At 40.2% G+C, this 13,733-nt stretch overlaps 1 protein-coding gene across 1 annotated transcript in view; it reads left to right on the top strand.

Moving 5' to 3' along the window:
• Positions 1–8,138, top strand: part of LOC105827844 — a 63,119-nt gene extending 54,981 nt beyond the window's left edge. The window contains exon 3 of the mRNA XM_012666017.3: positions 1,986–8,138. Coding sequence (XP_012521471.1) covers positions 1,986–2,317 — 332 coding nt within the window. The 3' untranslated portion in view covers positions 2,318–8,138. The remainder of the gene's footprint in view (positions 1–1,985) is intronic.
• The last annotated feature ends 5,595 nt before the right edge of the window (positions 8,139–13,733 follow it).

The following is a 13,733-nucleotide window of genomic DNA, read 5'->3' as shown; positions in this document are numbered from 1 at the left end:
ATTTCCGACATCGCGCGATGATCCCATGAAATGTGGAATGCACATGCATCGCTTATGGTCGATGCACACACATTGCGCATGTAGATTATACATACACGTGCTCGTCGTCTCGTCTCCGTATATTTCCCTTCATAACGTTAAGTGCGTTCTCAACTGCGTAATGAGCCATAATATCGCGTATTTCCATGGTACATCCATACGTTTCGCGTCGTCACGACCGATCATCGCATACGTCTAAACTGCGCCGGCAAGTGAGATCGTAATCAAATCATTGCAATACCGATTATTCAACTATCCGTAAATGTGGTCCAATTAATTTGGGAATGTTAACGCAATAATGTAATAAACGTTAAAACATCCATAAGACATGAAGAATGCGCGATAAATAAAAACATGACTCTGAATTTTTGTATCGTTTAAAAGGCACAAATGGCAACATATAGGTGTAAAACGCGGTCGATGTTTTATCCCGGTCAATTCACTTAGATCAAACATTTCTGCAGATTAAACATTGCACAGGTTGGAGTTTATGTCTCGGGGTCCGGTGAAGTGGTTGAAACTTACATTTGTCAAAGCCTCCGACTTAGTCCATTAAACGTGTTCAGATAAAAGTGCCAGGTCCGTGATAAATGATACTAAATACAATGGTATTGGGTACTATTTGTTACTCGCTGTGGAAGTTTCTAAAGGAAACACTTTAGTTTCTTTGTAATTTCGTACTACTCGCATCAGCTTTTTTATCGCTTCGCAATGCTCGTACTCATTACCCCAAAGCTACTTAATCACTTCTTAAATACCATAAGAAGATTAACCAAATCTGAAGGATCATTAGTATACCATATAAATACATTTCGTATAATAAATTATTATAACGTTATTTTCGTATAAAACGTGTCGTATAAAACGTGTCGTAACAAACACAAAATTTTCATTAATCACAAATATTAATAAACTTATAAAAGCGGGTGTAATACATTCTTAAATCGATCAATGCAAAATTTAAAAATAAAACAATTTTTCAATATATCTTCGATAGTGTGATACATAAAAAAATATTTGCACACTCAGCCTGTAAAAAAAAAACCGTTATGCAAGACAAGAATGTAAAATCGCAATGTATTTTTTCATCACATGCTGTTTGCATTTTTACTAGTATACTCGAATAAAGCACATTGTAGAAACATTTTTCCTTTTTGTGCAATTTTTTCCTCCCCCAAACAGAGACAAGCTGTCCAAATATTTTTTTTTATCCACTACATACGCACATATAGACTCGTGTGTAACATATACAAGTTGTATTATGTGAAGGACTATAACATTATATATAGGTGAACTACGTAATATTTCGTCTCTTCACTGTATCGGTAGAGGCAGGAAATTGGAAAGTCAAGCTTTCGTTACTTGCTCGATCCTTCTTTATTGTCGCGCTTTCCTATCTTGACAATATCTTAGATGCCTATTTCGAAAAGTTCTACAGGTTGAAGAGTCTCATCTATCATTTTCACTATTAATACGTATTAAAACATAGTTACTGAACTTACCGGGCACATCTCAGAATACTCGTTTAAAGACATTTCCATTATCTATAGAATTTCTTTAAATAATCTCCCAAATGAAAATTCAGTCGGTTCAGTTTTTACCTTTCATATCACGACAAGGTATTTTCACGTGAAACAAAAATCCGTGAGTACAAAGTGTCCCCGCTTCTACTCTTCTTCCTATTTCACTCAAGAGCATTTCCACGCGAAGATAAAACTACTTCGTAAAAATAGACTTGTCGTCGACAGACATTTATTTCTGCAGTCGCGACAGTTCCGTTTGTACAAGAGATTCTACTTCGTGCAGCGGACGGAAGCTGACGCGAAAAGCCGGGGCAGGAAATTCGATAGGGAGAAGCCTCTTCCCATCTCGCCACTCTTCCCCTTTTGACCCCGCGTATCGCGCCCGGTTGCTTCTTTTAACCTGGTTGCTGATTTAATTTGCAGGTACCTTGGCGGACAGGCAGAAGTACATGCAGTTCTACGGCAGCGTGCACGTAATGAAGGCCGTCGCCTCGGATATGGTGTTGACTTTCTGCTCCCGGAATCCCAACAATCAGCTTTACTCCCTCCTATTGTCACGCGAGCACACTCTGCAGAAGAGCGACAAACGAGGCGTTCACAATCTCCTGGCGCGCCGCGGCCTCAAGATCGTCAGCATCCGCGAGACCTGCGTGTACGGCGGCGCCGGATCCAGACGGAGCGCGCTCGATCTCGTCGCCTGGACGACCCTCGTCGGCCTCCTCTCATCGAGCGTTCTCTTCAGATCCTGGCAGTAGTGAAATTAGACGGACGATCGATCGATCTCGAGACGCCCAGAATCGCCCGAGATCGCGCGTCTCTCAACCGTGTCGCGGACTAATTAACGCGATTGTGCTAACACTTTGGATGCTGCCGTGCGAGTAATCTCGGAACGTTACACCGGGTTACGGAAATCCGTCGACTGCGCTCTCGCTGTACACGTGTTACGTTAGCTGCCTATCTGTAAGATACCCATATAAATAATAATTTTCGCGTCGTGTAACTTTCCGCGTAATTTGTGTTCCCGCGAAAAAATTTTAATTTACGATACCGATCCTTCTCTTTCGGCAGATTTATATTACAATTGCATTATAAACTATTTTAATTAACAACTATATAACGTGCAGATAAGTTATTAAATAAAAGCAAACAGAGTACTCTCTACGCGGTTACGAAGAAAAAAACATGAATACATGTTGAAAATTAAATAACTTAATTAAATTAAAATTAGGTCTGAAATGAAGTAACTAATGAGCTCCATTTATTGCATTTTTCCTTTTTTTTTACCCATTTACCGCACTCTCGACGTACATCGATCGACACGCGAACTAATTTTGTGCGAGGGAGTTGCATCCAAAGGGTTAAAATTACATCGCGCGGCGATGGACGCTCGATCATTGACATCGAAGATTTCTTCCGCAATTAACGTAACGTCATCGTGGATACTCGATCAACATCACGGGAAACGGAATTGCGATTCAGATCCGCGGCGTTCTCTCGGTCTCAGGTAATCGCGCAGAAAGAACGAACCAACGTCAACGGGATTTGTGATTTGGTTTCGAAACGACGACGACGACGACGACGACGATGACGACGACTTCCAAGGAGATCGGATCGCGGGAAAAGCGCGGCGAGATCACGCGCAGGAGAGGAGCATCGATATCATCTGTGATTCCCATGCGGGGGAGCTTCTTCCGTCTTTCTATCTCCCCTTGCAGATTCCATCCTCCGGATTCGTCGGCCACTCGAATATTTTTCAGCGCTGTCCGTTTGTTCCTTCGTTGAGAATGAATTACCCATTAGGCGATTTCTCTTCCTGTCTTCCTTCCTCCCTCGTAAACCCTCATGGACATCGCGCTCTTCGCCGCTCCGTACGGTTTTTAATCAAAGGGCCCTTTGTAGCGCAAAAAAGTTCACCGCGAACAAAGCGCGCGTACCACGGGGTTCATTTTTTTCTCCCCACGATACTTTCTTGAGTTATGTAGTCCGCTCGTGTGCTCTCTCTCTCTCTCTCTCTTGCAACCAATTCACCGAACGAACATAATTCTGCATCGGCGTTTATTGAGAGGTTCGCTTCGATACATCTACTTAATGTACTCGTTAGTCTAGCGAGTAAATAATTATTTCTACGCTAATTGCTCTTCGTGCGTAGCGTTGCTTTTCGCGACGCGGACCTAAAGTCTCTACGAATAGATCCGTCGCGAAAGGGAAAAAAGGCACTCGCTAAAGTTTCCGCGAAGTTGTTAAGATCACTTTGCGTCCGTTGCGAAAATACGCGGTCCTTCTTTTTCCCCCTTATTCCCCCCCTCCCTTTAATGGCGCAAATCTCACCGAAATCCGTAACAGAGGGAAAGTAAGCATGACGGAACATCAGAATCTCTCGCGCGAGAGCCGCACCGAGGATTTTCCGCAAATACTTTTCCGATAGCTGAGGGTCGCGTACCCGTTTGGCGCACCCTTCGGCTTTCCTTTGACCACGCTGAAGGATGTTCGAGCGGCACTAACGTTCTCTTTACATCTCTCTCTTCCCCTTCCTCCCCGGATGCTTGTCCGTCAGAAAAGTTCCCTCGAATTGCCTTATCGCGGGGAACATCTCGATGCCCGGAGTCGCGTCCCGCCGATAAGAGTGCGGATTACGGGGGAGAGAAATGGGAATGCGGAACTAAGAGACGTCTGCATTCTTGTGTGTCTCCGCGTCAAATGGAGGGAGAGACAAGGAGGAAGAGGGCGAGAGAAGAATGAAGGGAGAAGAATGAGGTATGCTCTCGACGATTTCGAGTTCCACTGATGCAGCAACCTCATGCAGATTGCAGAACTATTTGAACGGCGATAATGCCGTTCCGCGGGAGGAAGCCCCCCCTCCCCCTCCGGGACTCGTTTTTGCCTTTTCCAAGGCTTTCCATATATGGGGGGTGCTCTCAAGAACGAAACTAACGATGACCATGGTTGAACGACCGTGTGGTCGTTCCAATCCCGCTAATGTCTTCAAAAGTGACAGTGAGACGCCGCGGTTTACGACAAAAGTTGCCTATGTGCCTATTTCAGTGACAATTGATTTACCCATATCGTTTATACTATTTTTTTATCTTTTCTTTCACGAAATCACACATCTCATTTTTTCAATCTCACATTTAAATCTTTCTTTATCATTTCTTTATCAAAAAATGTAGATACCATCTTAAAAGATTATTTACACTTATTTTTCTATTATCGTAATCCCGATGCGCGTAATAGACTTCTTTTCACAGAATTGGGTAAGTATCGTACAGCTCTAAAAGCTCGTGAGATCTTTTTCAAGCCACCTTGTATTATTCAGTTTGGATCACGTATAGCTCGCGAGTGCCGTCGTTGCAACGTCGGCGTCATCCTGTTTCGTTCTGCGCCGCGTAACGAAATCACCGAAATCTCCGTATTCACGCCTAGAATTTTCAAACGACTACGCAAATAGGTAAGCCCACATTTTTCAAGAGACCCGTCGGGTTGGGCAATTATTGATTTATCGCCCATGATTCACCGAAAGCAAACGAATCCGCACAAATCGAGTCTTTTACAAATTTACACCATTATCGAATTAATACTCCCATTTACTTGGGATAGAAGATAAAAAAATATGTATAAAGATCAGCAATAGCTTTGACTGTCGAATTTTTATACATCTCTCAATGTTTCTCTCAATGTTTAAAGGAAATAAAGAGATACATCGTTTCGGAATTTTCATATGCGCGTTATCGAGAAATCAATGTCTACGAATGTCGCTTGAGATCGGTCCAACGTTACGCGTATTTACGATAAGTATCTGTAATTTTTGGCTAAAGTTCCGAAAAGATTGCTGTCGTTTGGCAACGACGTCTCGCTCGAAAGAATAAAAAGCAGAATCTCTCATCGTGACTCCTTGATCTTCAAGATGCTAATTTTTTACTCACGTGATTTTAAATATTAAATAAAATTTCAACCAGCGAGTAAATAGATAAATACTTTTTATTCTCCGTTACGGTTTAAATAATTTGAGGTAAATAAACTTTTCGGAACTTTGCTCGTAATTTTAAGCAAAAGAGTTCTAACTGTTCAATTTAAAATTTTAAATGAATTAGTACTACTGGAAGCCGCGTAAAGTCATCATCTTTTTTTTGCGGACAAGGTTTAATCACAATCGGAATTTTATTCTCCGGGTATATTTGATTGTTAAATCAACATTTTTGCTTCAAATGCTTTACAGAATAAAATGTCGACGGCGGTTAACCTTCGAGAAAGATCTGATTTATGCGGTTTCCAATCGCATCGATGCAAATAATCACGTCGTACATGAATGATTCGTGTCTCTAAAAAAAAAAAAAGAGAGAAAGAAAGAATCGAACGTCATTCTGTCGGGCGAATCGAGACACGATAGACAGAAATACATGTCGTACATGTTTCCGAATGTTAGTGAATGTTAAATGACAATAGGTGTCAGCGGTCAAGCTGATTCCGCGAGGATGGATAGGTATAGCGAATTGTCGAACGTTTAAAGTCTAAATTATCGAACCAAATATCGCGTAAGGCAGGATATTGATGTACCGTGACAATTTCACATTCAATCTGCAATTCTCGAATGTTTTCTCAACAGTAGAATTAAGAACGTCACGTTATCTGATAAGCTTCGCGAACGTAATTCCTCTGCCGTTTCCATTGCGTATAACACGAATTTTTATTGTTAACGTTTAAGTCTTTTCTCAATTTTCTAAATTGATATGCAATCATAGAATTATATAAGCTACGTGTATAATAAACCGACTGCGAGTAATAACTGAAACAGCGTGAAATAATTATTTCGTTTTGAGATATAAAATGCTGCTCGAAATACAATAATTATATTTATTATTTTGTTAATTGTTTTATATATATAACTCTATAAAGCAGATTTATTACTGATTATCGGAATGCCGTTATTACTATATAGAAAGTCTATTATAAAATATAATTAATAAAACAGTAGTTGTTATAAAATAATCATATTTATATACATATATGCATATAAAATACCATAAAGATACGGTACTTTATGGCGTAATAATTATCGATCGATTCAATATCAAGATGCGAAATGATTGTGATTAACGACGTAATTAAATTGATGAAACTGAAAGCCACTAGCTATGATTACGTAAATACATTCCTTGAAAAGTCTGATAGGCCTGATAAGTCATTTGGATGATTGTCAAAAACACCCGAAAAAGGAACTTAATAAATGATAATTAAGACAAAGAAATACTAATCGTGATAATTTGTACTCTCTTGATCTAACAATGTCGGACGGATTCGCGGGTGCATCGACAACGCTGTGACGAAAATAAGTGACAATGTAAAACATAATCACCGACAGATCTTTTAAAGGAGCCACGAATGATGAAATGATCGTTAATTAATATCAACGATTGCTGTAAATTAATATCGATAATAACGGTGTGCTGTGAGGGGAGAGGGAACGGGCGAATAAACAATTAAAGCTCACGATTGAACGTGATTAAGGCCCGGCCAAGCTCGATAGCTCGGAAAGGAAGGATCGGCTTATCGATTCTCCCTCAAGTTCCACCTCGTTGTTTCCGTTAACGTAACGTCGTGCCGTTATGCAGAATTTACGAGGCCGCGGCGCTAACCACGAGAGAGCTGTGCCATCAATTTTTATCACACTCACTTCCGAATTAAGCTTAAACACGATATTTCTTCTCGAGCATACGGCGGATTTATCGGACGATTACACGAAAATCCCATAACTCGCGTTACGACCCAGCCACGTATATTTCTCACATTCGCGCGCGTCGATTCGAGGCCGACCTTTCTTTTTTTTTTTCAATATCTCGTCATTCGTTGGAAGATTATTACCGGCGCGGTGCCCCCGTCGATTCTGTGGATTATGTCTTTCGTAGCTCGAAGAAACTCGTATCTCGCAACGGGACGGCAATTCAACGCCCTTCGGGCTTTCGCCGCGCGATTGTCCAAGGCATTCGATTTTCTTTCTCATAATTTTTAACGTTTTTAATATTTCTGGATAATTTCTACGATCTTGAAAATAAATTCAAGACACTTCTATCACATTATTACCGAAATAACTGAAAGCGCTTCTTAGCTCATCGCTCTGCAATTACGAATTAATCGATATTAATGCGAAGGAGACGTGGCAAGATGAAAACATATGATGAAATCGTGACGTTGCGAAGATGTAGTCTGTATATATCTTGACTTCGAGTAAGACAAGGTATTCGTGATATCGATCGTGAAAACTGCCCACAATCATCGCTAATTCGCGTTCTCGCGATAATACTTTAAGCGTAATGAGGGATATATTAGAGAGTTCGTTATTGAATTATTGTATACTCGACGCAGCGGTCGCGCGGGAACGCGCGATGTTATGTTTAAAATGCTCTAGAGTCTTTATTTATTGTACAAAAAACGCTGGATATTATAGATATATAAATATATATATATATATAAGTATACGTATAAGTTATACATATACAATCTATAGTACCTAATACGACGTAATCGTATGCTTATTATTATGTGTATAAATATGAAACAATAAAAAACTACTTCGACGTTTCACGCAGGTCTATCTTTTATACTACCTATCTCTTTCTCGGAAATAAAAAGTAACGCGATACAAGTGACTTGATATCGTTTTTTTTTAATTTTAAAATAACACTCTGGTAATAACGTTACAGTTTTTCATGATAATATAATGATGGCGTCACACTGAAAAGGGCATTTGGTAATTGGACAGTTACCAAATGTTGAATAAAATAATGCAATTACATTTTTAAATATTAAATATTTAATTGGCATTATTTCACTTCGACATTTGGTGGCTTTTATCAAATTTTTTCATCAATGCAGGATCATTATGCATTAAAAAGAAAGTAACGAATTACTTGTCAAAACTATTATTGTTATAAAGAATTATAACATCATTGCCCAAATAGGTTACTTTTCCCATCTCTTTGCGCTCCTTCTTTCACTTTCACGGTAATAATACACAGTATTGTACGCACACATCTGGGAACCTGGAAAGCTCCGCGTGAGCGGGGGAGGAGAAAGGGAGGGAGGATGCGCGCTTTCTTGCGATATTAATTTACGAAAGTCTCGGCTTATGTCGACGTAGCGTAGACGTCGAAAGCGACGAGAGCAACTTTAATGCTCCGCAGCCGGCAATATAATGCATTCTAACGCGTTACGTCACTAACGTAACTCCGCTCTACAAAATGCAACGCAAAGTTTCAGGGGGGGAGGACTTGCTCCGCGCATAGCAAACTCGTGAACAAGCGCGAGCCGCCGCGAGTCGAGAGAGCGAAAAAGCTTCCTGAGCCGCTCGTATATTTGCATCGACGAGGCCGTGGTGCGAAACTTCTCCTACCGTCGTCGATTGTACGGCGGTAACCAGACGGCAAATATCGTAAATGTCGGAGCATTTTATTCCTGCACCTCCGTACTTTTCGTAATCTCTTACCGTAAATCCTTCCGGAAAATTATATAGCGTTAAGCGCGCCGAGGAGCCAATATTTTTGATAGACCGCCCGTGAATTGCCGAATTGCTGTCTCCGGCATTTGCTCCAATGTTTGCCGACAGCAAATTACCAACGGAAACCTGGTTAACCTCGTCGATGCAGATATAGATCGATACCCTGAAACGGGAATCCCACACAGCACTTGGAACTTTCCTCCAAGATATGTCACAAGGACGACCGGAAGACGCTCCGAGGACGCAGCCGGGATAACCTCACCCTTCGGAGCAAACCGTACGGGATTGCGACGGAACGAGCGTGAAATTCCGAAATATCGTCTCGTTGCGCGCGATTGTCCCTAACTACGTCGGGATTCGGACGTGTGTCGCTTCAAATCCTTCGTTTCTCATGTATAATTCACTTACCGATCTCGCAGGAGGATCACGAACCGTCAAAATCGCATCCGGGAAGATGTCGTCGATGGTGCGGGCCAGGCGGCGCCATCCGGTGCACGTTCACAGCGACGACGGCATCCTCGTTGACGTCGACGCGAGGACGAACGGAGTATTTGGTGTAGTCGATCCTAGGATCCTTCGCAATCGGTTTCACACGCGAAAAAAGAAATCACACCGATAATCAGATCGATAACGATAACGTCTCTCACACGACGCGGAAATCCGACTGCATCACGTACCGATACCCGCGCACCGCGCGGCTCATTGTGTCGTTGAACGCGATTGGTTCCTATCGGTGAATCCGACCAATCACGACCAATCTCTTTCAGCTGTCGGCCGGCGAGCGCGGGTGCTGGATTATGCACTCGAGTGAAGCAAAACTTGTATGTAAACAATGAATATTACTTGGCATCCAAATCGGTCAGTATGCAGCTTCACTGTTTTGTTTTTATCGGCGCCTTGACGTTTGTTTATATGGCTTTAAATAAATGGGTTAAAAAAGAAGGTATTTATATTGTACATGTATCTTTCTGTGTATGTGTTTGATTGAAATAAAAATAACCTACAACAGAACATTATTTTTAATATTTATGATGTGTTTCTTTTGGTTTTCAATAATGATCCTTTGTACACGATGAAACAATTTTATTATGTGATTTTTTTTCTTTAAAAAACTAAGAGCACTAAAATTATAATAACATTTATGTACAACTTTTTTTAACTCGAGAAGTCATTTTATTATTTTTTTTTTACGTAAATCGATTATTAGGGGTGACTTTTATATCTCCGTTAAAAATATTTTTACTAATAATACATTGCATATATTATTAATATTGCTCTAATTTATTACTAATATCTATTCTTATGTGTATATAAATTTAATCAATATTTTCTGAAGAAAAATAAGCAGAAACTAAGATATTAAATAATTATAAAAAAGCATATATACTATTACAGTACTTTTTTAAAGAAGAAAATCAGTTAATAAAAATATAAAATAATTTTATATTGCGAGTTTACATTGGGATTGTATTTAAAGATTTTCATGAAAAATTATTTTAAAAAATGAAGTATTTATAATATCCATTTTATAGTAATTTAAAGTAAGGCTAAGTCACTATATAAAGTTATATGAAATTAGTTTAGAAGTTTTGATCCAATTATGTGCAAAGAAAGTATCAAAAAACAATGTGTATGTGTAGAGAGGGATAGGAGTAAAAAAGTTTCTCTGTATACAGATAATACATCCTGTTTTTCCATTGAATCCTGTTGCAAGTAATCGTCTAAATAATAGATCATCTAGAAACTTCATAACTTTATTTACTTGGAGCTAAATTGTTTCCAATTTCTGTCTGTGACTGCACTTTACACTATTAGTCTTCTGCTGGTTCGTTTATCAATTATTTATGTATATTCGTTATACAGCCAAGTGATCCTACCTTACATTTTTTGTAACACTATTCCTCCTTCCCTTTCTCGCTACTCTTTGTGCCATAGAAATTTTTGATCAAATTTTTTAAATTTAGGAGTTTTTCTCTTTCTTGGTTTTCATTCTTCCTTGTTGATCTTCCCATTCTTTCACTAGTCAGCAATTCCTCATCTGTCGTTATTCTGACTCGAATAGAGTTGCGAGAAAGCTTAAAAGAACTGGACGCGCAGACAGTTATCTCTCTGAAAAGTTTGAGTTGCATTTCAGCAAGTAGATAACAGAGGAGTGAAAATAGGAACAGAGTATACTTTCCAATATTTGAGGATGGAGTGTGATAGTTGCCAATGATTTAAACTTGTTGCACATTTTGATCAGTAAGAACTTGTAAAGAAAATAGAAAAGAAAATTTAATTGCTTGGAAAAAACTTATAACAGTGTATTTCACATTGCCATGCTATAATTGTTGATAGAAAAATCTTATGTAACATTTTTTATTTTTATGTAATTAACCTATTTACAATTTTTTTTCTCTATTTACTGTTTTAGGTTTAAAAAAATCCAGAAAAGTTTTGGACCACTTTTTAATATCTCTACTATATTCAATATTTCGCTTGTGCCAAAAAGGACCCAGATTGCAGATGGAGGTTAATTGTCGGTATAATTAGACGAGCAAGTGTGCGAAGGGTTTCTAAGTGCATCCTAAGTGCATCCTTCTACAATAATTATGTACATGTATGTATGTCTTATCTCCTATACTGTCCTATAGCACACGAGCGCATTACAAATTTATTACTGTTAAAATTATTCAAGTTCAGTTTAAAGTAAATCGAGAAATTTATTAATTGCAGTGATAATTTTCTGGCTAATTTCTTATTTCCACTGCTTTTTTGCGCTTGGACATGATTCTTAATCTTAAAATAATTACGGTCAAAATGCTCTGTAATTTAACTTTTGATTATTATTAATTTGATTTGTATTTTATGGAAATTTGATACGAAAAATGATGTCTTTCCAAAGATGTGTCGTTATTCCGGATGTTAAGGGGAGAAATTACGCATCAGGACGCGCTGGCAAAGCTTTTGCCGAAACGACACGTCGATTGTCTCATCGAGGAAATTAGCGTGCCAATTAGCACGTGGGCACGCGGCTTTTCGTTAACAACGACGGGGGCACGACCTTTCGCCGCGGACCGGAGAACAAACAAGTCCTTTAATAAATCAGCTAATGGACGCACCGGCAGAATTGTCGGATTAATTCCGGGTCCAGGAAGTAGGACGGGTGACAGGGGCGGTTTCCCTGTGTGTGTAGGAGTTACCGGGCGCGTCTGCGACGAGACGTGTGCAGTAGTTCTCGAGTTCACTCGTTTCACGAGGCACACACAGATAATAAGAATTACGTTCAATTAGCCGCGCGCGTTCTGACGCGCGTAATTTCCGGTTGCGTAAAGTTCACGCGCGCGTCATCGTCTCCCCGGTCTCGGGGCAAAGCCGAGCGAGGAGGATTTGCCGGCGACCGATGCCGGAGGAAAGACTTTAAACCTGGAATGGTCACCGGACATCCTGATTTACGAAGGCGTATCTCCTTTCTTCCCTCTGCAAGAACGCCGGGGATTTTTTAAGCGTGTCCTACTTCCACGTGATAAAAGATTTAGATGTATTTCACTTTGTCGTTATCTGAGATATACGCCTCAAAACACGCGGTGAGGAAAAATATTCAAGGCTTGAATACGTAAAGAAGGTCATTGAGTAACTTTAGCTTCCGTCCTCGTAAAAGCCTCTCCGTGATTATCTCCTCCTCCTAAGACGCGATTCCGATAAATCGTTCCTTACCGCGGCGTAAAGTTAATCCTGCAGAAGCAATCTCATCTCAACTTACTGTACACACCGTACACCCCGTTCGCGCTGGCTTTGAAAATGTTTCCGGGCTTTAAGGGATCCAACCTCGCTACGGGCGAGGATACCCCGGGAAAGGAGGTACGTTAACAGAACTAAATCCCGGAATGATATGATATTTGCTTGAAATGATATTCAAGAACCGCGGGCGAGTCTACCGGAGCGTAGATTCGTGGAGAGAGATACTTCGAGGGCGAATATAAAATAACTTTCTGTTTTTATATGCATTGTTACGTAATATCGGCATTTCACGCGCTTTTAGCATTATACGCGTTCATCCGAGGCTCCGCTTTATTTCAGTTGCGAACAAAAGTTTCCCTCCCCGCGTCAGAGACCGTCATGCCAAGCGCGAGGGGCGTTTGCTAATTAATACGGATCCCTCCGCGAGATGTATCATTTATCTCGTAATGTATACACGTATTGTAAATCCGGTCTCCTTTTCTCCTCCCCTTCTCCTTGACGAGCGCGTGTTGCGCGATGCTCCGAATTCATATGCGAGCGCGTCCATATTTTTCCGCGCTCGTCGTAAAACTCTATGGACACCGTTCCATTTCGAATTTCACAGCGCAAGCCGCGCACATCCGACCGTCGGTACATATATATTTTTTTTTATGTGGTATCTGATTTCACGCTGCCGCCGTTTTGAATTCTAAAGGATCAGATGGAATGCACGCTCGCCTCGCGCGGGCTTCAAATGCAATCACGTACACGGGTTATCCTCGCAGCATTTATTCCATAATCTCGACTCTATTATAGTCTAATATGGAGTTACGAGGATCTTTTATCGTTGGTTCTTTTAACCAATCTAAAATCGATTTTTTGATATTAAATTTTTCTGTTATAAGACTATTAGAATAAGATCCGCTTGAAACTTTTAAGGGGAAATGAGCACTTAAAAATGACCAATAATCAAATTTTTAAGA

Source organism: Monomorium pharaonis, chromosome 6 (genome assembly GCF_013373865.1).
Source record: "Monomorium pharaonis isolate MP-MQ-018 chromosome 6, ASM1337386v2, whole genome shotgun sequence".
Classification (NCBI taxonomy): Eukaryota; Metazoa; Arthropoda; class Insecta; order Hymenoptera; family Formicidae; genus Monomorium; species Monomorium pharaonis.
This window is presented reverse-complemented; position numbering and strand designations above follow the sequence as displayed.